General features: G+C 37.2%; 2 protein-coding genes across 3 annotated transcripts; both read right to left on the bottom strand.

Moving 5' to 3' along the window:
• Positions 1–892: 892 nt before the first annotated feature.
• Positions 893–2734, bottom strand: LOC122325220. The gene is made up of 3 exons (XM_043220183.1): positions 2238–2734; positions 1951–1987; positions 893–1668 (listed from the first exon to the last, which is right to left on the bottom strand). The coding sequence occupies exons 1-3, from the start codon at positions 2601–2603 to the stop codon at positions 1385–1387; spliced, it is 687 nt and encodes a 228-aa protein (XP_043076118.1). The 5' UTR covers positions 2604–2734; the 3' UTR covers positions 893–1384.
• A 7453-nt stretch (positions 2735–10187) lies between these two features.
• On the bottom strand, positions 10188–13768 carry LOC122325151. 2 transcript variants are annotated; one of them, XM_043220064.1, is made up of 3 exons: positions 13408–13768; positions 12044–12077; positions 10188–11756 (listed from the first exon to the last, which is right to left on the bottom strand). In XM_043220064.1, exons 1-3 carry the CDS (start codon positions 13678–13680, stop codon positions 11401–11403), a joined length of 663 nt encoding a protein of 220 aa, XP_043075999.1. In that variant the 5' UTR covers positions 13681–13768; the 3' UTR covers positions 10188–11400. The 2 variants fall into 2 exon arrangements, with proteins under 2 accessions (XP_043075999.1, XP_043076000.1); XM_043220065.1 differs by having other exon boundaries at positions 12044–12074.
• Between the last annotated feature and the right edge of the window lie 9891 nt (positions 13769–23659).

Raw genomic sequence — 23659 nt, 5'->3', positions numbered from 1 at the left:
GATGTTTTCATTTACTCAGATTTGTGAATGAAAAAAATCTTAAATGAATAATCGATGAATGAAAAGCATTACTCATTATTATCTTGTTCCAAAATTTTTGTTGTTGTGTTTTACTATACATTTGTCTACATTTACATTCTTGGCTATATCATTATGGCTATATCAAACTTTTTTTTGATGATCTATCAGTTTGATGTGAACATTTCAATGAGCTGTGGGCCTGTGTATCATCACCTTAAGAGTACTCTACATCAACATGACACTGAAAAAACAACATAACAGACACGACGAACAGACATCAAATATCTTGCGCTGTTCCAGTATAATTTGGAAAAGTCCTGACAAGCGAACTTAAATTAATTGGAAAGAAAGAAAGTAGGAACTCATAAGATCTCATTAGCCACATTAAGAAACACAGAAACGCATATGTGGAAATTATGAGAAAATATACTTTCAGGCACACTGAAATATTGATAAAATGTACGACAATTTCTTGGAAATGTTTTGCATCAGATGATGCAGATAACCCTTTTAAAGCGATTTATTTCCTCTATTATGTCATAATAATTGGGCTAAAGCTTGTACTGAAAGTACAAACTCAGCAAGTTTTGTTATACCAAAGAAATAGCAATGGAAAATTACTGCATCAATATACAATATAACAATGAAATGGAGACTTCTGCCTTTGTTCTTTGTCTTGGTCCCTACACTAATGTGTTATTTAAATTACTAACAATAAGGAGCAAATGGTTAAATTATATGATTAAATAGTATAAAACGTGAAAATAAAACAACCTAAATGTATGCTTTCTTGAAGCTAATTCCACAGGTTGCTCAGATCATTCGGGAATAAGCCTTTAAGTAAATAATTAATATAGAATAGCAAACACGCTTTTGTCAGGAAACTTGTTTATTAATGTGTGTAAAGAATACAAACGTGTTTCAGAGGTTTTTAAAGAGTTGAACAGCAACGAGAAGGTGGTGGACACCATAGGTGTCAATACAAACAGTTTACATTCTGTTACAAGTTTCAAACAAAAAGGACGTAATACAATTCAAATGCAATCGACGATTCTATAAAATTAGATTTGAATTGATTTCTAAAATATTTAAATATAAGTAACTAAATCACACTCACACTGATGAACAGACAAAAGCTCTACTGAACTCCACTGACAAACCCTGTGATCGGTTTTACAGCATTAGCTTTTTTGCTTAACAAAACATTCACAAGTACGTCAGGATCCCTCTAAGCTCTTGACACCGATGTCGAAGTCAGCATCTGTACAGTCAGATACAGGTAGCGTGTGTAAATCTTTATAAGATAAAGAGAGGGATTAACCCTTGGGCTGGATACCAGCAACGGCTAGGACGTGCATGAATCCTATGAGTTCTGTTGATAAATGAAGAGTTTGGATTTGTCCTCATCGATGATCACATTTTCACAATTAAGCAATACGCTGAGCGTCGCGCCTTCTCTGAGCTCTACATCGTCTTTAAAGAAATTCTCGGTGACATTTTTTTTGACAATCTCATGCGAAGTGGTGATATTGACTTTCTGCTTCAGCTGGAATAGGTTCATGCAATTATTGACGTCTCCTTTTGTGAAGATGCTGCCGAAGATCACGTATTTCTGAGTTCTGGGTGAAGTGAAGTTTGTGTTGGTTCCTGTGAATTGAGAAACAGAGCCTCGTGGTTAGATTATGGTTATTGCAATTAGCTCTCTTCTGTCATACTTGATTAACCTCCTTATAGGAATAGTTCACCCAACCAGGCCCTTTTGGGTAACCAATGACTGCCATAGTATTTTTTTTTCCTGCTACGGAAGTCAATGGTGACCAAAATAGCCTGGTTACTGGAATATAGTGAAACTGTCGAGGGTGAGTAAGTGATGAAAGAATTTTCATAGTTGAACGTGGTAAAAAGCAAACGCTGATGCAAAACACTCACCTGTGAAACCGACAGTCCAAAGCTTCTCTGGGCAATCCTGTAGAATATAAACGGTAAATAAAATTTAACTGACTCATCCCAACAACCGATCGCATTGCATTATTTGGCTGACAGATTTTTACCGAAGAACTTCCTCTAAGATTAAAATCAAATACTGTCTAGTTTCAATTCATGCTCTTTATTACTGCGTAAGCTATACAGGGACAGTTCGCTACGCCACTAGAAGTTCTAGATGTTATTTGCTATCTTTACCCCGAGGCAAGTACAAAAGGACCCGGTCTCCTTACCTGAAACAGCTTCATCCAGATGAGACCCCCAGTCAGCGCCAGCACCAGGACCCCCAGTACACCCACGAGCACCAGGAGGAGAGTGTAGGAGCAGAGCCGGTGTCTGAGCTGGTGGCCGCTCTCAGCAGGCCTCAGAGATTCCTCAGAGCCCTCCACGTCACAGATAAAGGGAGCTGTCGTCATGCTGAATGAACGAGTGAGCAAGGTGCCAAATGAGCATCTCCCTGCAGTCCTGGCTTCTTTTATGTCAGGTCTCTGCCCACTCAAGAGAGTTCCCTTACAGAAACCAAACAAACGGCAGCATGCTGCTAGGGCAGGCACTCCGTGAATCAGGACAACACAGAGAGAGGAGTCGGGATTACCCATCCACCCACGCACATGCTTGCAGGCACATACAAGAACAAACAGGAACTCCGTGCCAGCGCTCGAATCTCACTCTGGCACACAAGAGAAACTCTTTTACATCACGTTTACATCCCATAAACCATTTTATGGCACTGTAAATAAGTAAAGCGATCCACCTTTAGACTCGTGCCTCTTCGCAAGCGCGGTTTGCAGGTGTTGAACTGAGATTTTGCTACTTCATCAGTGGATAGACGATAAAAATGATGCAAAGTTGAAATATTACATCGCTTAAAAGTATATGGAGAACCATGTGGAACGTGCAAAAGCTTTTTAGTAATTAAAAAAAAAAAGAAACAAAGCAAAACAGACTGGTACAACTGCATAGGTATCATAATAAAAGGAAATAAATTGTTTAAAATAAAATAAATAAATATAAAAACCTTATTATATAGTTTGTCATAAGTTTATTATATCCAAAATAATAATAATAATAATAATAATAATAATAATAATAATAGATAAACAGTGACTATCACCTTAAACCTAATAAAATATTTACCACACAGTTTTATTTTTTAAATAACATTCATACATCAAATGTGACTTAAAAAGATCTTTATTTGTGATCAAAATTAATCGTCCATCTATTCTCCAAAGCCATTGCAAGGTATATGATTTTTTAGTTACTAAAATTTTTAATTATACTATTACTATATGACATTTGCACACAAAAAAAAAAAATCTAGATCTAGTGCCAAAGGCTGGTTTACCTGGATGTAGAAACATTACTTGGCTTGTGCAATCCCATTCCTAAAAGTGTTCACTACATCAAACACTTTACTGGTGTATTGCACTATATTTAGGTTTACTGGAAGGGTGGAAAAGTCACTGGCAGCATTGCAATTAGATCATGTGAAACAGCCTGATATAAAATACGCAATGCATGTGATCAAAACTACAGAAAGTGCTTTCATTTAACTGTGTTACAGTTTCTAGTCTTTTCCAGCCAAGCTGTAGTAACCGCGGAGCTTGAGCCTTCCCATAAGATGGACAGAGATCACGAGCAAATACAAGAAAAGGGAAGCAATCAAATAAGCAAATATATAAAAAGAAGTTCTCCAGTAATGGTTGATGTTTCCAGGTCGATTAAGTCAGCATAAATAGATCGATAGATTGATAGATATAGATAGAAAGATATATATATATATAGATATATATAATTTATTTGAATACATTGGATGTGCTGAGCGATCGCTTTACAACTTGTTGATAATGATAGTATTTACAGTTTACACAGAAAGAAGTGTAGGCGAGGCCAAAGAGAAAGGGCGAGTTACAGACAGACAGAGCAAACAGTAGTATAATAATGAATAGGGGAATTCTCTTTGATTGTTGCATCACACTTCAGTGAAACCTTTTTTACAGCCGGAGAGTTGTTTCATCATCACTGCCTGTTTCCTCACCAGCCAGAGAGCCCAAAGCCATTGAACCCGCCCAAAGAAACACCCACCCACGCACTCGCTCACAGTCACACGTGTGTCCTGCTTCACCCACTACCTACACACACCACCTCCGCTCATTACTATGCAAACACAGTCGGCACTGTAATAATGAATCAATAAAAAAAACGTTCATTTCTCTGAATGTTTGTATAACTTCTAACAAAAAGAAATTCCCCTGTGTGGAGGGGCTTTGATCTCCTTGTGAAGCCAAACACTCGGGAACTCTTGCAATACAAATACCTATATATACTCACCTGTGTGACCTTTCTTCTCCCCGGGGCCCTTTAGTGCTGCTTTTTGATGCACAGGGTATCCCTTTAGCATCATTTTTTAACATATAGGACTTATAAATTACATATTGGGTATTAATATTGCATTTAATATTGCATATATGTGTTGTGGTGTTGTTTTTCAATTTTATTTATGTTATACTTTTTATACATTTATGAGCATGTAACACAACCCCTGCCCCAAACCTGCCATTTGTCAATAAAACACAAGATATACAGTAACAGGGAGTAACAAATGGCGTCATTATTTAATCCAAAAATAGTAACATTACAAGTTTTCAGAAGATTGATTTATGAGAGCAATAGACACGATCACTGTCTCCATTCGCCATAAAGCTCTTCCTATGAAAAAGCCTTTCCTATGTTAAAAAAAAATCTGCCCGAAGAAGCCTTTCATCACTTTTGGTTGTGGTTGTGAAATGCCATTTTCTTGTGATCGATTGTGTCATGCTACGGGACAGGAGTTAAGCGCATTAATGGGGCAGGATTATTCACGGTGATTTAAAGTAAGACGTAGCGTGACTTCAGAAGGACCTGTTGCTTGGGCACATGGTCTAGATCATTAAAAGTTGAACTGAAGTTCTGTCAGGACCACTACTTTTAAAATGATAGATGCTAGCATCAAGTTTGGTTGCAGCCTGGCATGAAGAACGAGACAGATACAGTTAATGCACTTAATGATATTTAGGTGTAACATAATTAAAGACAAATGAATCTGATTCAGCAAGGAATATCAGAAAGACAAGTCCTGACTGCGAAAGGAGGAGTTGGGGATTAAAGGAGGATCATTTTCTCCTCAGCAAGCGGAAAAAGCTGCTGATTAATCCTGAAAAGAATTTATATAGGTATATCACGATAGGTGTTGTATTCCTATAGGTAGATGTGATCAGACGAGAATCAAGCTTGACTCACGTGACCTGCCAGAAATAATGCTATGCTTCATTTACCATACTTATGCATTTACTATACCTTCAGATCTGATAATCATAACCCTTTCATGTGTGGCATCGTTCTAAAGGTCTCTGTGCGATACTGGTTCCTAATATAAATGGCTAGTCATTTATATTAGAAGAAATATCACTTTTACCGAATTAAAAAGGGTGTGTGTGCCACTTTAGGGGTCTGTCCACAGCATCTCCAGCCAGGTGTGACCCTGGAGCGCGAGAACCTAAAAACAGAAAGGTCTTTTATATTTATACACCTGATCTGAGTAGATAAGTGGCTTTATTGTCGTTGATTCACACCATGAATGAGAGTTTCTGGAGCTTAGCACAGGAATTTATCGATGTTTTGCATTAATTTTGAGTTGGAACTAAATTTGATTCTAAATTGGCTTCTAAACTTCTAAGTTTTGTTATTGACTCGATACAACTTTACCTGACTAACAGTAAGTTGTTATGTTAGGCTCCTGATCTCTTCAGAAATCATTTTTCTAGTAGATTAATGTGCAGAGGTTTTTCTGCAAATCAGGACAGATCGTGCCGAAGCAGCAATGGAGAAATCATGGAGAACATCGTCAGGGGCTGTCACTGGCTTAACATGGCGTAGCTCCCGTGGAAATAGGAAAAAAAATACTCTTTTTGTTATGAGTATGCAGGTCGCAGGTATTTTAACCACTCTGCATCCTCTGAGTAAATTCAGAACTGACAAGTTCGCGTCCGTGGGTTCGATAAATAGGCCGAGCGTAATTCCTGTGAGGTACCTGGCCCGTAACGGACGAACTGAAGGTGTAGAATTCTCAGAATAATCAAATATATGAATTCATACTCAATCGATATCTGTGATCGGTTTTTAATTAGGAATAGCACCTACATTTAACAATCGCTTGGATTTGGCAGCAGATTAAAGACAGAGCTAGATCAAAATCGAAACTAAAATTCTGAGGCGCAACTAAAAAAAAGATCACACATTAAATCCACCAGGCCACTGGATTCTGCTTTTTGGGCTGGTGGGTGCATTTTTACAGCTAAAACAACTTCAGTGGCGCAGCAAAAGCGAGAGAAATAATGGCAAATTTTCATCACTGCTGCAGATCATTAGTGTTATTGATTTTATATTATCCAAAAGCTGTCAGAAATGTAGCTTTTCAGCTGTTACTAATAAAATATTTCTACAAAGGCTTGTCCTGTATAATTACAGTTTGAGCAACACTAAAACAATCGTATCGCCCTTAAATTTCTTTTTTACACCAATGAAAAAAAACGTCATGTTTGTAAAAGAAAAAGAAGACCTACTAGTTTTTAGTTTCAAACGGGTGAATGACAAGAGAGAAAGAGCCATGGTGTGTGCGCAGTTTCAGTAAATCTTTCCTGAACCGAAAACAAGCTATACAGGAGTTTATTCTGTGGAGGTATGAGAGATGTAGGAAGACAACGAACATATGCCTGATTTCACTGATAACCCTGGAATTCTCTGACAAATGAAAGTATGCGTGTTTCATTCTCAAGGATAAATTGCTGTTCAGCTCTTTATGATTATATTTACAAGCTGCCTTCACAGAACTGTTCGAAATGAGCGCAGGGAGGAAAAGTATTGTTTTCAGAAACGAAAAGTATTGCACATTTCTGCATTAAAGTGCCAGAACTGCAGAAAACCTTTTTTTGTTTTTAATTAAAGGAAAACCTATGATGTTATACTTGGTATTACATTACCTCGCTATTAAATTCTAAGCAAAACAAAAAAAGAAAAAAAAAAACACCACTCTCCACACAATCCAAATTTCGGGAAGTTCTTGTTTTCTTCGTGTTCATGCTGACGTAAATGAGAAGACAAAATAAGGTTACCCATGCAATTCTACAGATCTTTAGTTCCTATAGAGTTTATTTCCACTTGTCAAAGAAGGAAATGTGAAAAGCATGCATGTAGTGCATCAGATGTTTAATATTATGCATGTGCAAGTCACTGGGTTGACTTCATGCAGAGCTGTAATTAAAGAGAAGATCTGTGAAAAAGTTGCCTTATGGATAGTTTTGGCTTAGTAACTCATGTCGTACATTTCCTTGAAAAACAAAATAGTAATTTCAAGGTTGAATATATATATATATGTATACTTTAAGTACTAAAATGTACTATTAAGGTACCAAAATGGACCCTTTAGGAACAAACATGTACCAGTGATAGCTTTTGTGCATTTTTCAAAACTGTTCTATTTGAATATTTAAAAAAAAAAAGAATATTTATTTAAATGTTCAATGGCAAAGATGTTGTTTTATTAATAATCGAAAAATTTAACTTTTGAGAAAAAAAAAGAAAACAAAATTCTTCAAAACGTGTAAAAACAGAGAGAGACTGAGACTGAGAGAACAAAAGCATTCAAGCAGAACAAGCTAAAAAAAAAAAATGAAGCAGGCCGTGTCAGTTAAACAAAACAGAATCACATGCACCCGAGTATGCCTAGGTTTTTCATTTATATATTTTTACATGTTAATGTATAAAAAAAACAATAATATCCACAGGATTGTGTTAAATTTGGCTTCTTAGTCCGATAACAATAAGAGCAGACACCAAGACAGACGTTTCAAAGATAACAATGATATATATATTCTCCTGTTGACCTGGGAGTGACGTGGAATAACACCCATCACAAAGTCCAGACATAACACAGCTATCCTACCAGACCCAGTGACACTAATATGTATTTTCATTCATTTTTTGAAGATTGTTTCGAAAGTTAGGTTTGGAAAGACATGAGAGTGAAAGCTGACGGTTTTCACGTTTGTCTAAGCGTAGCCTATCTGTTTATTTAAAGAGTGTTCGCTTGTGCAATTTACATTTGTGTGTGTGTGTGTGTGTGTGTGTGTGTGTGCCCTGAGCGTATTATTGCTGATTACTAGTTGCGTAAAGCGCCTCATGCACTAAATGGCGGTTTAGACGATTTTAGAATGTAATGCTATAATAATTTCTGCAATATCTATAAAATACAAACATTAAAAGATAAATTACACTGCACTGTCCGTGATGTAGTACAACCCAACACGCATTCAAGAGTCAACTAGCCCACTCTGCTCGCCTTGAGCTGTTTGTGTTTGGCCGTACGTGTCAGAACACGCTATACGTGGAGCAGGATTGTGGAGGCAGTGAGTGAGTGACGCAACAAATTATAAAGTAGATTCATGATTCATGAATAACTTATCACTTCTTCATTTTCTTGGAAAACCAAATGGTAATTATATTCACTCGTACGTTTTCATTATACAGTCAAAGCAAATTTTTTCCGTAACGTACACACAGCACCCCATATTGATTGGACTTATACAGAATTTAGTTTTGTAAGCTTGGTCAGATCTGTGCCTTGCCGCAGTTCTGTCTCTGAGCTCTTCAGGCAGTTCCCTTGACCTCGCGGCTCTCATTTGCTCTGACGTGCGCTGTGAGCTGTAAGCTCTTATATAGACAGGTGTGGGGCTTTCCTAATCAAGTCCAATCAGTATAATCAAACACAGCTGGACTCAGATGAAGGCGCAGAACCATCTCAAGGATGATCGGAAGTAATGGACAGCTCCTGAGTTAAATATATGAGTGTCACAGCATACTTACGACCATGTGATATATCAAGATTTTTTTTTTAATAAATCTGCAAATGTGTCAACAATTTAGTGTTTTTCTGTCCATATGGGGTGGCGTGGGTACATTAATGAGGAAAGAAAATGAACTTACATGGCTGCAATATAACAAAGAGTGAAAAATGTAATACTTTCTGTACCCACTGTATAATTCCCACTGGATTTTCCAAGAATATTAAGAAGTGCTGAGTTATTTATGAATCATGAATATATAATGTGTTGCGTCACGCTAGGTATCCCCACTCACTCACTCACTGCCTCCACAATCCTGCTCCACGTATAGCGTGTTCTGACACGTACGGCCAAACACAAACAGCTCAAGGCGAGCAGAGTGGGCTAGTTGACTCTTGAATGCGTGTTGGGTTGTACTACATCACGGACAGTGCAGTGTAATTTATCTTTTAATGTTTTATTTTATAGATATTGCAGAAATTAAAACCGTCTGAACCGGCATTTAGTGAAGCTGCATCACGCTTTACGCAACTAGTAATCAGCAATAAGGGCACACACACACACACACACACACACACCAAACCCAACTTTCAAAACACGTCCTCAAAAAATGAATGAAAATACGTATTAGAGTCACTGGGTCTGGTAGGATAGCTGTGTTATGTCTGGACTGTGTGAGGGGTGTTATTCCACGTCACTCCCAGGTCAACAGGAGGTTCCTCGGCATGACATCACATATGTGGTAGTGTTACACAGTATTGCACAGTGGCACATTTACGAAGGAAAATGACAAACAGGGAACGTGCTTTCGCTTTTACTGTAAAAATAGCTAGAGGAAAAGGGCACGTTTGGACAGGAAAGATTGATATTGGAATAAAATTGGGAGGATGTAGAAGACAAGCACATGCTAGTTGAATATAAGTATGTAACAATTTACAGAAATACGTTTGTTTGGTTCACTGCATAATGCATTGGATAATACGAATTAGCGTTTATTCATCTTGGATCCTAAAAATAAACTATATCTCAGGTTGTTGGTTAGATACTTAATGCACATGTAAATGAACTGAAATTTGTAAAGCGTTACCAGTATTTTTTTAAAAAATTGCTGTAGCGCCATGAGAAAACACACACATTTAAAATATATCTGGGCAAGTCTCCAATGTATTATAAGACAGATTCATCACGGAAAACAAGATATACAGAAATCCGGCCAAGAATACACCGAATTCTGCAAAACTGTACAATACATAAAAACTACTTCAATATTTCAACATATTGCATTTTTATTGATGGTGTATAACAATATTTATAAAATAAAAGTGCAAACTCTGCTGTATAAATAAAGCATTGCTAGAGAAACTGCAGCAGGGGTTTGAACGAGCAGGTGAGACATTAAAGCTTCATAAACAAAGTCCAACAAACAAAAAGGAGATGAAAATGTAAGAAAAGACTGAATTGAAATACATCTGATGAGTGAGTGAGTGAATGAATGAGATGCGAATGATACAGGTTTTTTTTTTTGCTTTTGCTTTTGAGGTCTTTAGTGCTTTTTTCCCCCCACCATCACTATAGCAGTGGTTTGATTAAATAAAAAATACACTTTAATTTAATTTCAATAAATACATTTTCCAACATGTGCTTTTAAAGGGAAAGGGCACTATCAGAACTTGACAGTGTGGATTAGCTCCTTGCGTTATCCAATAACTCTGATTTGAATAAATCATCAAACATTCGATCACATACAGTTTACATAATTAAACTGTTTTAAACATCTTACAAAAACAACAACAACAACAACAACAACAACATTCATTTCTGTATTACAATCACAATACATATCTGTTCCAAAGCCCAAACTGAAATATAAAATGTCACCCTTTTCCTTTCGTATGCGGAGTTTTCTTCCATATAAATACAATGATAACGACAAACATTGAGAACATTATTGCTATGTCAGTATTTGAAAGCTGTATCGGGAAGATGTCTGAGGGTGTTCTTTTCATTATTTCTGCTCAAATAACAGTACTATGTACATTGATCAGAAGTAGCTTCAAAAGGATCTGCAGCTGGTAACTTCGGATAAAGGCCTTCCGCAGAGCAGATACATTCACTTACGGCGGGGCCAGTAATCCAGATCGTGGCGAGGTATGCTCTCTTTGAGCTGACAAAGAGACAAAGCGGTCAAAAACCACATCTTTCGCCCATTTTCACTGCGATGCAGTAGGCGTTTCACAAATAGTCCGTCTCGAAGAGCCAGGAAGCTTTAATATGGTATGGTAAAATAACAGACTTTTCCGTTACGGAAAAATGTCTTCCGTGTCTTCCTCTTTAGCTTCACGGTTACATTTTCGGTCCAGGGCAAGTCTGACTATGGCGTCACCGCCACAATACAAATCAGGGTGAAAACGAGAGATATTTCATTCAAACTGAGGGCCACGCCATCGTTTTATCATTTAAACAGCTCTTCTGAAGAACGAGCACCTTAAAAAGCTTCATATCCAAAAGCTAGCTTCTATAGCGGATAGGTGAAGCACTGGGCTCCTAGCATGTAGTGCAGGCCTAAGAAGAGCTTGATCTTGAAAGAGTCCTTGGCGTCGTTGACTTTCAACGTGACTTCGCTTTTATCGGAGAGCATGAAAACACTTTGCATCTCATGGCACTCTCCGTCTTGCAGGGTCTGCAGGTGGAACACTTTGTTTCCCTGTTCCATTGTCAGGTTGGCAACAGGTTCAGCGTTAAAACTGTCGAAACAAGCCCACAGATAGACCATGTACGGTCCTGAGCAGGTCAGCTTCACCCTCTTCTCGTTGTTCAGATCCACTTCCTGGTTCCAGATGGCAAAGAATTTCAGCTCATCTGAATCTAATTCTGACACACACACACACACACACACACACACACGTATAAAGAAATGAGAATCAGATGACTTCAGATTTCGTCCAGATCTCTGAGCAATCAAAATGTAAGATATATATATATATATATATATATATATATATATATATATATATATATATATATATATATATATATATAAAGATACATTCATTTCTCATGTTACTTGTGGGTTTTTTCTATTTTTATTTCCAATATTTTTATATAACATATTTTATGTCTATATAGAAGTTAAATAATAGGATAAGATGAACACTTACCGTGCATTTGCATGAATATCCCTTTTTCCTTCTGCTGAAAAAAAAAAAAAAAATGTAAGCAACTCAGCAACAGCATTAAAACTAGTTTATATTCATCCCAGGTGAATAAGACACATCATACTATAATGTGCTCTTATTCAAACACCTGTTTTGCTCTTAAAATGTAAACAAATATCCTTTAGTGCTTCTTAAAATAATCTTAAGAACATCTACGTTTTCTCAAATGTATGTTTTAGGGACACCACGAATATAAACTCATTTATGATTTTAAATTACTAATTAGATCTCTTTTAAGAAAGATATTCAGTAATACAATAATCATTTCATCCACCAGTGGGTTCAAGTGTACTACTACATATATTTTTCAAGAGGGATTTAATTAGTAAATTTTAAAGTATATACATTAGTTTATATTCATGGTGTCCCAAAATATTATAAGTGGTAACTAAACACATTTTTAATACAGAGAGAGTATGTTAAAAGCACATTTTAGTAAAAAAGAAAAAGAAAAAAAAGACATTAACTAAAAAAACCAAAAACCATTATCACACTTGTTATCTTATGCTGAATAAGAAAATTAAAAAATACTAATATATGTAATGTTGTTCATTAAATAAACACATTTTATTTTCTACATTTTAAGGACTTTTCCCCCCCACAATAAACACGTTTATTGTTTTGGGTCAGCACTTGGTTTCCAGTGTAAAAAATTTGGGCCCCAGCTGATTCGAGATACGGAAAAGGTACTGATCAAAGCGATGAGAAATAACAGACGCACTCATTCTGTCAGACATGGAAAATTCCATCCTGTATCAAATCTGCAGTATCACAAAAACACTTTCACTGACCAGTCAGTGGAACAGCTTTTGCTCAACAAAAATGCCCTTCGGGGCTCGGCGAGCAACCTAAATAGTGAACCCCCTGAACCACTGAGGGGATCATTTAGCTAGTAGGTGTCCCTTGTGTGTGCCTGCTTTGAAAAGAAATTTTCAAATGCCAAATGCCATCGACATTTATTATTATTTGAGGGTGATTTTAAAAACAAAAAAGATGTTGGGATGTTAAGAGGGGTTTCCCCCGAGGGGACATGCCAAGGCAAAGCTCAATTAGACCGCACAGCATGACCACATGAAACAACAAGCCTGAGAAAAGCGGTTTAACTGACTTGACACTAATGGCTGTCATTGCAAAAAAAAAAATACGCTAAAAAAATCTTATAATCAAGACTTTGACAACTTAGCACGGCCAACACCGCCCTCTGAAGGGCTTTTAAACGCACTCACTACACAGTGCATCGCCTACAACGCTCAAGAAAGCGCTGTGCACCGCACAAAACGCAGGTGAAATCAGAAAAGCGCTCTTACCTGCTGCTGGTTGAGGAAGATGTTGAGGCTGAAGGCTGCACAAGCGACTGTTAATAGACTCTGGATGAGGAGCACCGCGTTCGCGCTCCTCCGCCCGTTGCTACAGCGACAGCGCGCGCCGCCGCCGCCGCCGCTCTCTAAGCTCTCTTGAGCATCCTTTGAGTACATAGCGACTGACGGACGGAGAGAGTTCAACTGCCCTGAGAAAGAAACGCTGCGCCTTTTTATAAGAGAAGGCGGAGGTGGGCGAAGACCGAAACCCCGAAAAAACATCCCCTTTCAACGCATCGAGCCAGAAGCCGTGTGCGGGGCATGCTCTAGTTTAACTGCGTTTGGCTTATTCAGACCGATAGCGTTGATCTTTCACATGCTTACCTCAAGCGCGCAAAGCGAAAAGCTTTTAGATTGTAATAATAATTTCTCGTCGGTGCATTTTGCATTGATCTTTGTTTTATGTGTACTTTGCATAAATGCTGAGCACTTCTCACGTATCATTCTAGAAAGTAGCTTACGCCCTGTGAAAAACAGGCCTAATGTATTATGTTATTTTCTTCAGGAAAGTTCAGTCGAAGAAGCCATCTCTATAAATGGATATATCAGCTAAAAGATCTGATGACCACTAAAGTAAAGTCACTTAATTTATTTTGGTCAACTATGTCATGCGTGGTGACTGGTCGGCGTCTGGCTGTTTTTATTCATGTATTTATTTACTGCACACATTAAAACAGAATAGAATAGAATAGAATAGAATAGAATATTCCAGCTATATGCATGTACCGGCGTTACAAGCCAGTGCCTGCAAGGTTCATGCATATAGTTTACTGAGGTGTTTGAAACTGAAATATTTTCATTTTCCATCTAAATGTTTTTTCTTTACTCAAACAGTGCGGTGTTGCATGGAGAGTCCCAGCGATGAGGATGGAGAGTCCTCTTCAAAATATTTTTCACTCGCACTTCAAAAACATAGAAGTAGGATCTAAAGCTGGCAGCTCATTGCACACATATTCCACCCTTTCTCTTTCCCTTTCTATCTGAGATTTACCATATCTAACAGTTAGCCAAATCAAAAAATGTAAAAAACAAACAGATCTGTGTTATTCAACCACGTTTAACATTTCAAGGGGAGACTGCTCTGCTGAAATATTAACCTTCTCTTATCATTCACTCCCTCGTGCCACCCACTTCAGATGAACACAAACGGTGGTAAGTCCACTTTAAATGACCCTTTCTCTCATTTCATGTAAAGCAAGTGCTTCTTTTTAAAAAGCATTGTGGATGGGGGTTACATCTACTCTATTATAATTATTAAGCTACAATAATATTGTTAAATAACAATTAATATTAGTTTGATATTCTGAAAAAGTAGCTGTAAGCAGAAAATATGTGAATATGAGTTCATTTGTGTGAAATCTTCAGTTCTTACCGGATGCATAAATACTGTACAGTAGTCACAGGAAACTAAGCGTATTTAGGGCTGCGTGCCAAAAGTGAAAAACGCTGAGGACTAAATTCAAGGCAAGAAGCAGCAGCTTCTGACAGACACAACATAACACCATCAAACTAGCGGAACGGCAGTGATTGGTCGTAGTCTGGATCAGCGGCCGCATAAATCACAGGAAAACTTGGCAACGTAGTAGGAAAATATAGATTGTCTTACTTTTGATGACTATAGGCCCTGTCCAGATGGAACACTTCATGTGCACTTTGGTCTCACAGATGTGTGTCCATTAGGTCTGTAGCGTGTCCCATTCGTCATTTCAGCATCGAAAAGGCCGTTCTCTCCATGCAAACTTCTGCCAAGCCTATATTGGGGGAAAGCTCCTTAGCAAGACTTCTGATAGCTGACTCACAGGAAGCCTGCAAGGGTTAGGGTGCGATTTGGGACAGGGCCTAGACAATGAGAGTTGAGCACTATGACCCGTAAACATTAAGGTTTCATTAGTACTTGAAGCCAGAGGGAACCAAAACTAACTAGTAGAAGTAATAACTTGAGTTGTTTTTTTGCAAGAGAACCCATAATATGGATAAATGCATCCAGTGATCGCTGTATCCAAACCAATCTCTGCTTTAGCTAGGCTGAATGTTATCTGTAGAGTCTGTCATTGCCTTCTAAGCAAATCCTCTCTTTAAGCTGAATGCAATTAATGGCACCTCATCCTAAAACACACACACACACACACAATAAAAATAAATAATTCACACATAAGAGTAGTTTGATGTTTCATACTTGTGTGGAAATTCAACTTACCTCGGTGAATATTAATGAACATGTACAGGTGCTGAGAGCATACTGTGAAAAAATAACACTATTGATAGTATTATCCATCAAATTAAATTAGCATGTAGACACCACAGCAATTCCATAAACCTTAAGTGCATGCACAGTTCGTTTTTAAAGCAACTGCTAGCTTGTTTAAACATGTTAAATAAGCTTGACATATTTCCATAATTTTAAACATACCTCCAGGTCTCTGTCTTGTTTTTTTTAATTTGTTTTGTTTTGTTTTTGGTCTATAATCCTGGGCGTGGAGGATGCAATATGTTTGGAGTTGCAATGAAATTATAACGAGCAATTAAAAGATCAGTTCTGTAGCCTGAGGATAAGACACTTTGATGAACTGAGGACGAGGCTCCATGACCAGTAAATTATCTTTAGTCTCAACCTCAGTACAGTTCTGTAAACCTCAACTCCAAAACCAACAGGGTGAAGGGAATAATAAAAAAGTATCTCCCTCTTAGCTACTAATATCCATGAAATAGAACTCGCAAAGAAACTGAAGAATTTTCTGGACGTTTTTTTACATTTGAATAAAAATGTAATCTTTCAAAAATGTTAACTTTCAAATCACATGAGCCAATATTTTTAACAGAATATAGATGAAGCAAAAAATGTTTGAACTGAGAAATGTACCACTGTATGCACAAAAAGATCATTTCAAATGTAATGCCTGCTACAGGTCCTAAAATAGTTGGGACGCCAAATTTGGACACGTCTGACCATAGAACACTTTTCCACATGATATCATATAATGTGCATTTCAGTTAGGCGTTGGCCCACAGGACACAATGGTACTGATATAGCTTTAGTTGGCATCTGCAGATGGTAAGACGGATTATGTTTACTGACAGTGGTTTCTGGGGGTATTCCTGAGCCCATTCATGTGGAAGAGTGATGCAGTTTCGTCTGAAGGCCCGAAGACCACAGGCATCCAACAATTTCTATTTTTTAAAGTATTCTAGAATCTTTTTATGCACTTCTTGAACAGATTGAAAAGCTTCTGCCTCTCTAAGACATGCCTTTAATCATGTTACAGACCTGATGTCAGTTAACTTAATTAGTTGCTAGATGTTCTCCCAGCTGAATCCTTTCAAAAATACTTTGTCGCTTTTTCAGCCTTTTGTTGCCCCCCGTGCCAAGCCTTTTGAGACCTGTAGCAGACGTCACATTTTTAATAATTAAGGGGATACAATTTCTCCTGCGGATATCGTAGTATAACATACATGTTTTTGTACAGTTCTTCTGAAATCTTGTGGAAAGCGATCTTAAATTAAAGCTGTCGTGCGTACTATTATGCATAATTTAACATATTAGATTTCCCTCACTGTTTTAAACATAGTCTTCTCATGTAAGAAAAAATTTGCTGTCATTAAAATGTAACAGTGCTCTTCTGATAAAACACAAATATGTGACAATATTATAGCAAGAACAGGAATTACAAATATAAATAAATATTTCGCAATGTAGCATTTAATTGTAAACTTTTTCATATCTAAAATGCATACTCTGTAGTATATCCTCAGTCATGACACACTGCAACAACTGGATTCTCTCTGCTGTTGTGATTTCCATCTTTACAACCAGAAAACCTGTTACTTGTAAGTTTTGATATTGGATCTTCTTGCATTGTTAATTCGGGAAAGGGTTAAGTAGAGAGGAGGTGCCATGTTGTTTCTGGACTTGTTTTCTCTTGTTTGTGTTAGTAAGGGTATTAAGGTATTTTGTAAGTTCCTCTGATTCACCTGCTGAATCTGATTTTAAAGTCAGGAAATTTATTCGACTCATGCCTCAAGTTAGAGAAGTAGATTCTACGTGGCCACAAAGCTACGGTGGCCTAATGATATGTGGGCTTTACTTCTGCAATGTCATTTGCGCAGGTAAAGCCCAAGAGGTTTCAGCTGCATTACTTATTGAACTATCTCTCGAGCATATGATTTGTTTCTGGAAGCATACTGTCAAAGTTCAGATCCCACGTAAAACAGCCAGACGAACGCATGTTGAATATTTGAAAAGAGGTGTTTTTCGAGTAAGGTTAGTTTCTGGAAACGGAAATGTTCTGCTTCCAACCCGAAAATGTAGCTTTAGTGCAATCTGTACCTGAGCTAAATGATTTGGATGCTGCTGCCTATCAACCTTTTCATTCTTCTGGTTTCTTCTCTCTTTCCCCTGATCGCTAAAGCCAGTAACAATTTTGAGGGACTCCGGTGCCATGCAGTCTTTTATCCTTAACCAAATGTAACAAAGCAACCTAGTCTGAAAGAGTTGTCTACCCAATTGTCTATCGCATTTAAAAAAAATCTGTTTTTAAAAATGTATCCTGGCTCTTCCAAGCTTGGTAATGCTGGTGACCATGATTTTGAAGTTCCGTAAATCGGATATACAGTAGTTACAAGTACTGCGTCCGAAAACTAACATATATGTCTTCGGAGGGTCATCACATGTCCTCTGAAGGAGATCGATGGGTTTTTGTAACAAAAATATTTATGTTAAAATATTCGACGCTCTGACTGTTGCAGGAAGTCAGTTATTTAGGTGATAATTTCATCAAAAATATCTTAATTTGTGATCCAAAGATGAATGGAGTCTTCATTTTGAATTTTCATTGTGGAGTGAAATAAACCTTTAAGTCAATGCTCTGAAAATGTATCATTGAAACAGGTTAGGATTTGGTAGAAAGTTCAGGGTGAGCGTTCAGGAATCGCTGGGCTTTAGTCCAGCAGAACTAGTATTTAGACTTTATACTTAGTGAACAGTTCTTGACTACGTTAGTTGTTTTCGTAAGTGGCTTCACAAAGCCTGCGAGATTGCTAGAGCTCATCTGGTATCTTGTCAAACACTGATTGTAAGTCTAAACTTCCCCCCAAATAAATTTGAATGGAATGACATTGTGTTTAACCAAAGAAGTTGACCCAGGAACATGTCGAACTCCAGCAAAATTTGGTTCTGCTACATACCAGGATTCTGTCCTAATCCTGCTTGCTTTACCTGGGTCAGCCTCGCCGGCTAGAGTCGCTGGCTTTTACACCATTGAGAGAAAACCCATGATACTAACTTCATCGTTTGTACTCCTGAGCACAAACGAGGGTAGGGTCTCTCACGTGTACATGTTAAAGGCTTAGGTTTCATACAGCATGTCCCAATTTTGTGAAAAACTAGTCACAAAATTAAACCTTCTCAAAGGTTAGCGGCAAGTCCCTCTAACAACTTGTGCTTCAGAAATCAGCATTCGTGACACCTGAGAACTTCCTGCCCCGTGCTCCTTCCTAATGTAACGCTACATTTCACAAAAGCAACGTGCCAGCAGTGCTTTTACTATGGCACTTTTTGCAAATGATGGACAGTCTGAAGCACTGAAAAGCTCCCTAACCCATCTCTCCTTCACACATCTAGGTCCAAAAGTCTATTACTGCCAATCACTTCTGTCCAGCAGTCAGTCACAGGGAGACATGAAGACAGAGGGGAAGCCCATCTGGGACAAGAGAACATCAGTCAGAGGAAATTTTACTGCGAAGGGAATCAAAAACTGATTATTTGAAAATTGGGCTCTGTGAGCAAGTTAGTCACAGAAAGCATGTGTGTAAGAGTGTGATTCTCATCTAATAAAAAGACTGATAACAGATAAGGGGCATTAGCAAGGTGTTGGGACTTCTCTCTACGGTCACATTATCTCTTTGCATTACCTGAATCATCATACAGATACAAATAAATCATCCCAAAACAGGAAACAAATGTTAATTGCCAAAACCATACGTAATGTTAAGCTTTTTTTGTCCTTCTGCTTTAAGCACTGCAGATATCATTTTAATGGACTGAGAAAGATGTACTATTTAGTGAAGGCTTTTTGTACATAATATATTCTAAAAGGTTATTAAGGAGATTGTAATTATTCAAAAGCAATACATCTTGTATTGTCGTTTATGTCATTATGTTTTTACAAGACATAATACTGCATTAAAGCTACTTTTATAATGTTTTGTACAGGCTTTAAGTGTAATGACTAGCTCTTTCTGTCAGGCGTTAAGCCAGTCTTCAACCGAGACGCTTCCCAAACATGTCTGTTGGGAAACATTGTTAGACGTGGTTTTCCACCGAAAGAATGATCATGTCTTCAATTTTTTTATTTCACTGGTAGGCCATAGACTGTATGCATAAACTAAAACAGATGTTTTGCTGATTCAAACCCCAGTTATTCATGTTTTTGGGAGTGTTCATAGTGGTAAATATCACTAAACTCACCATGACTTGCATCTTTTTTTTTTTTGGTAAATGTGTAGTTTCAGTAATTTCACTTTAATGGCAGCGAACAGGTTTTTTAATTGCCATTAAAGTGAAATAACCAAACATAAACACAGAGCCCTGAGAAGAATGCTAATATTAGAAGAAAAGTCAAGTAGTTGGCTTTTGCATCTGAACTCTTAAAATCATAATTTTACGTGTAATGAACAAATTCACAGCAAGCAGCCTAAATCATTCTTTCACGTCTCCATTGAGATGCTGTGTCAGTTTTTTCCATGGGTATTTTTTATTTGACATTGCTTTTTATTGCTTAATTTAGTTTGCATCAGTTTTTAAAAATGTCAAAAGCATTAAGCTTAAACATTAACCTAATTATCATAATCTTTACCTAATAGAAATGTTACGTATTATGCAGCAGTTAAAACGTTTCAAGCTTGTTTTTGTTTTTAGTTTTTTTAAGCAGATTGTTCTTACTTCTGTAAAAGAATCACTGAAACTTTTGTGACGCAGGTAAATGACTGAAGTGCCACACTAAAAGATAAAAAAGAGAAAGAGAAACCAAATCTGTGTGCTCAGAATGATCCATCCATTTGCAAGGTGTTATACTTGAACCAAGGGGCTGTGGGAAGACGGGGCTCTCTGAAGTTTGTGAAATCTATAGTCGCTTCAGAGGGACTGTCCCTCTAACTAATGTACAATATTGTGATTTTAAGAACGACGGAGCTGCTAAATGACAGACGTGTGAACGCATTGTCGTTGTGATTCAGGGGAGGAGAGGGAAACGTTTGGCGCAGTCAAATTTTCGCTCAGAAGTCAATTTCACTATTGCTTACCAAGTAGCGCGCTGAAATAGAAACGTTCTTGTAAAATGTGAGCCACTCCAATAACCCTCATTTATATAAGCGTCAAACGCTACTTCAAACCAAAATCAAGTCTAACAACGCGATTAAAATACTTGTACATTGTAATATATTCCCTCAGAAACCACGTATTCCGCAGATAGAGGTTTTCTCTTTTTTAGGTATGTTCGATGAACGTAAATATGAAAACATGTACCGGATCACAGCTGAGGCTTGAACCTGATGCGTGTTCAGCAGGTGATTTGTGGCTTTGTGACATTTAAAAACAAACATATCTTTTATAAACAGAAAATATTTTTTACGCTAATAATAAAGATCTGACCGACATTCACCGACTTAGGAGCTTTGGGACCAGTAAAACAAAAAGTGCGCAGCTACAACAAACTTAAATGGAAACTAAGAAACTTGGAGCCAGATGTCATTTCAATCTGTTCTTTGAATACTGTATGTAGTTATGAACACTGCATATAGTTCCTGCTACTTTAGTGACTTGAAAGGCCCTGGTCCCCATCTGCTTTTATGATGTTTGGGAAAAGTTATTCAGAGCTTCTCTTTTTGTGATCGACTAAAGAAAGCCGCGCATATGACAGTGATGACTTCTAAAGCATCTTTATAACCGTTTTGTGTACTATTCTTCTGAATACACCGCCACGTTCAAATAACATACGCCAAATATATTTCAACGGGTGTTTAAATGAAAGGAAAGTTAAACACTCCCGATTTAATTTGCCGTTTAAACTCACCTAAACACAGAACGATACTAAAAGAAAAATATATTATCTCAGCACCTAGCGTAGCGCAATCAAGGGAAAATCCAACAACCAGGGCTCTCTGATGTCTGAGAGATGACAAGCTGCTAAAGGTTTTTATTCACTTTCATATAGATAAAATGGAAGAAACTAAACTGAACTTACTAACTAACACAAGAGCGAAAGTAAAACACAAAGGGAAGCACAAAAAAGTGAATTCTGGCGTCACTACTTTATGAAAAATGGATATTAATTTGAATTAAATTTGTTTTCCAGAGCACCTGCTGCCTTTTTTCTGCCCCCCTTCTTTGAAATCTTCGTCTGGGAGAGATTGTTGATGCAGTATAACTACCTTGTGTCTCGTCGCTGTTCTCAATCTCATGACATGAAACTATCTTTCGCAGCCTCACCTCGGTAGCGGAGTTTGACTGTTTCACGTCGTTTTAAGGCTCCTAAACAGCTGTTTCTGTTTCACTTCATGACTGGGTTTCAGCCTACGTGTGACACTGATGATCATTAGCGCCTGTTGATCGCACACCTGACGATAATCCTACAAGATCACTGACTTTGTGCAGGTGTACCTATAAGAATTGATGCTGGTTTGAAGGCAAAAGGTAGTAACAGCAAATATTGATTTGGTTTAGATTTCTCTTTTGTTCGCTCACTTTGCATTTTGGAAATTGACAAAAATAAACACAATCATTATTTATATTTCTGAAAGCATTTTTTCACACCTGCCTAAAATATCTGCACAGTACTGTATATATACACTTCCTATAAGACACGATAAGTATGACAGCATCATGTGTGAGCGTACGGTTGATATGTCTGTACAAGAAATAATATAGAACGTACATTGGCATGCGCCTATATTTAGCAAGCATACATCTCATTTTTTTTTTTATCTTCGTGTACCCTGAAGGTTTGGAAATGTATTCAAGATACTAATAAAGTTAAAGTGATGCTTGCTAAATAATTATCTGAATTTAAATATAGATTTAGACTGACATCTCGACCGTAGGGTTGAGTTTTTATTTTAAAAAATATTTTTATTTATAAAAAATTTCTTAGAATTTTAAAGTGCTGGAGGCTGTTTATTAGATATTAGATTAGATTGATCGCTATGATAGTCAATTTTGTAAAAAAAAAAAAAAAAAAAAAAAATTTAAACTAAGTAAGAAATGTATTAACTTCCTATACTTCTTAAATTAATTCTCTGACTGCAGAAATCAAAATAATAAAAATTATTTGGCTAGAAAACTGGAAAAAGTCAATTTTGCACCACAAACAAGGCACCAACGATGACACCAATATAATGCGCCGCTAACCTCATCAAACACAACAGCGGCCAAAAGTGATGTTTGGAGGGGTTTTTATGACTCCACGTTTCACATAAACCATCAAAAGATGAAAAAAAAGAAATTGAAGTTGAAACAACACTGACAAGTGTGCCTTTGAATGGAGCGTTGCTAGAATGAATCAAAACGGCATGCTAACCGATCTATATAAAGACAAATACACATCGGTGGAAGAGTCTCAGAAGTATGGTTTGTCCGAGAAACTGATTTTGTAATCAGTAATAATTGGTGACTGTTTTGCATATAAAAAAATACATTGAAATGAAAATATTAAGTGTCTTAATTCAATTATTTTCTTATAGTTGCATTAAATGATGCACGTCTGACTAGAAATGCAGTGTTTTAGGTGGGTTCGAACTAAAGGTGCTATCTTCAAAGTTGTGCATTAGATCCAGATGAATAATGTTTTCGGTCTAAAGCATAAATAAAAGAACTGGCCTCACTGTGAGGGGAAGTGTATGTTTTCCAAAATCTTTAATTCTGCCTATGGGCCGATATATAGATTCTGCCTTAATTTGTACGTTTTATGACAATTATGAAATAATCTACACTTAAAGGTTTGTTTTCAACAGAGATATGAAATAGTCTTCAGATCTGATCAGCTTACAGTCTATATTTATTTATAGGCTACATGTACAGTATGAGTGCAGATATACTATATATGTGTATGATCGTGTTTGAATGCGTGGTGTGTGTGTGTGTGTGTGTGTGTGATGTAATAGTTAATGCTTTAAAGGGTGAGACTGAGACAGTATATCACAAACAAAAAGG

This window comes from Puntigrus tetrazona, chromosome 20 (genome assembly GCF_018831695.1).
Source record: "Puntigrus tetrazona isolate hp1 chromosome 20, ASM1883169v1, whole genome shotgun sequence".
Classification (NCBI taxonomy): Eukaryota; Metazoa; Chordata; class Actinopteri; order Cypriniformes; family Cyprinidae; genus Puntigrus; species Puntigrus tetrazona.
This window is presented reverse-complemented; position numbering and strand designations above follow the sequence as displayed.

What these genes read in the sequence shown, in the direction of transcription:
- LOC122325151 (XM_043220064.1), bottom strand. Translation starts at nt 13,680, where the DNA reads ATGTTTTTTCGGGGTTTCGGTCTTCGCCCACCTCCGCCTTCTCTTATA. An exon ending in TCTTCCTCAACCAGCAGCAG is followed by an intron (nt 12,078 to 13,407) that starts GTAAGAGCGCTT and finishes TTTTTTTTTCAG; the next exon opens with CAGAAGGAAAAAGGGATATT. An exon ending in GATATTCATGCAAATGCACG is followed by an intron (nt 11,757 to 12,043) that starts GTAAGTGTTCAT and finishes TGTGTGTGTCAG; the next exon opens with AATTAGATTCAGATGAGCTG.
- LOC122325220 (XM_043220183.1), bottom strand. Translation starts at nt 2,603, where the DNA reads ATGGGTAATCCCGACTCCTCTCTCTGTGTTGTCCTGATTCACGGAGTG. An exon ending in TCTGGATGAAGCTGTTTCAG is followed by an intron (nt 1,988 to 2,237) that starts GTAAGGAGACCG and finishes TATATTCTACAG; the next exon opens with GATTGCCCAGAGAAGCTTTG. An exon ending in TTGGACTGTCGGTTTCACAG is followed by an intron (nt 1,669 to 1,950) that starts GTGAGTGTTTTG and finishes CTCAATTCACAG; the next exon opens with GAACCAACACAAACTTCACT.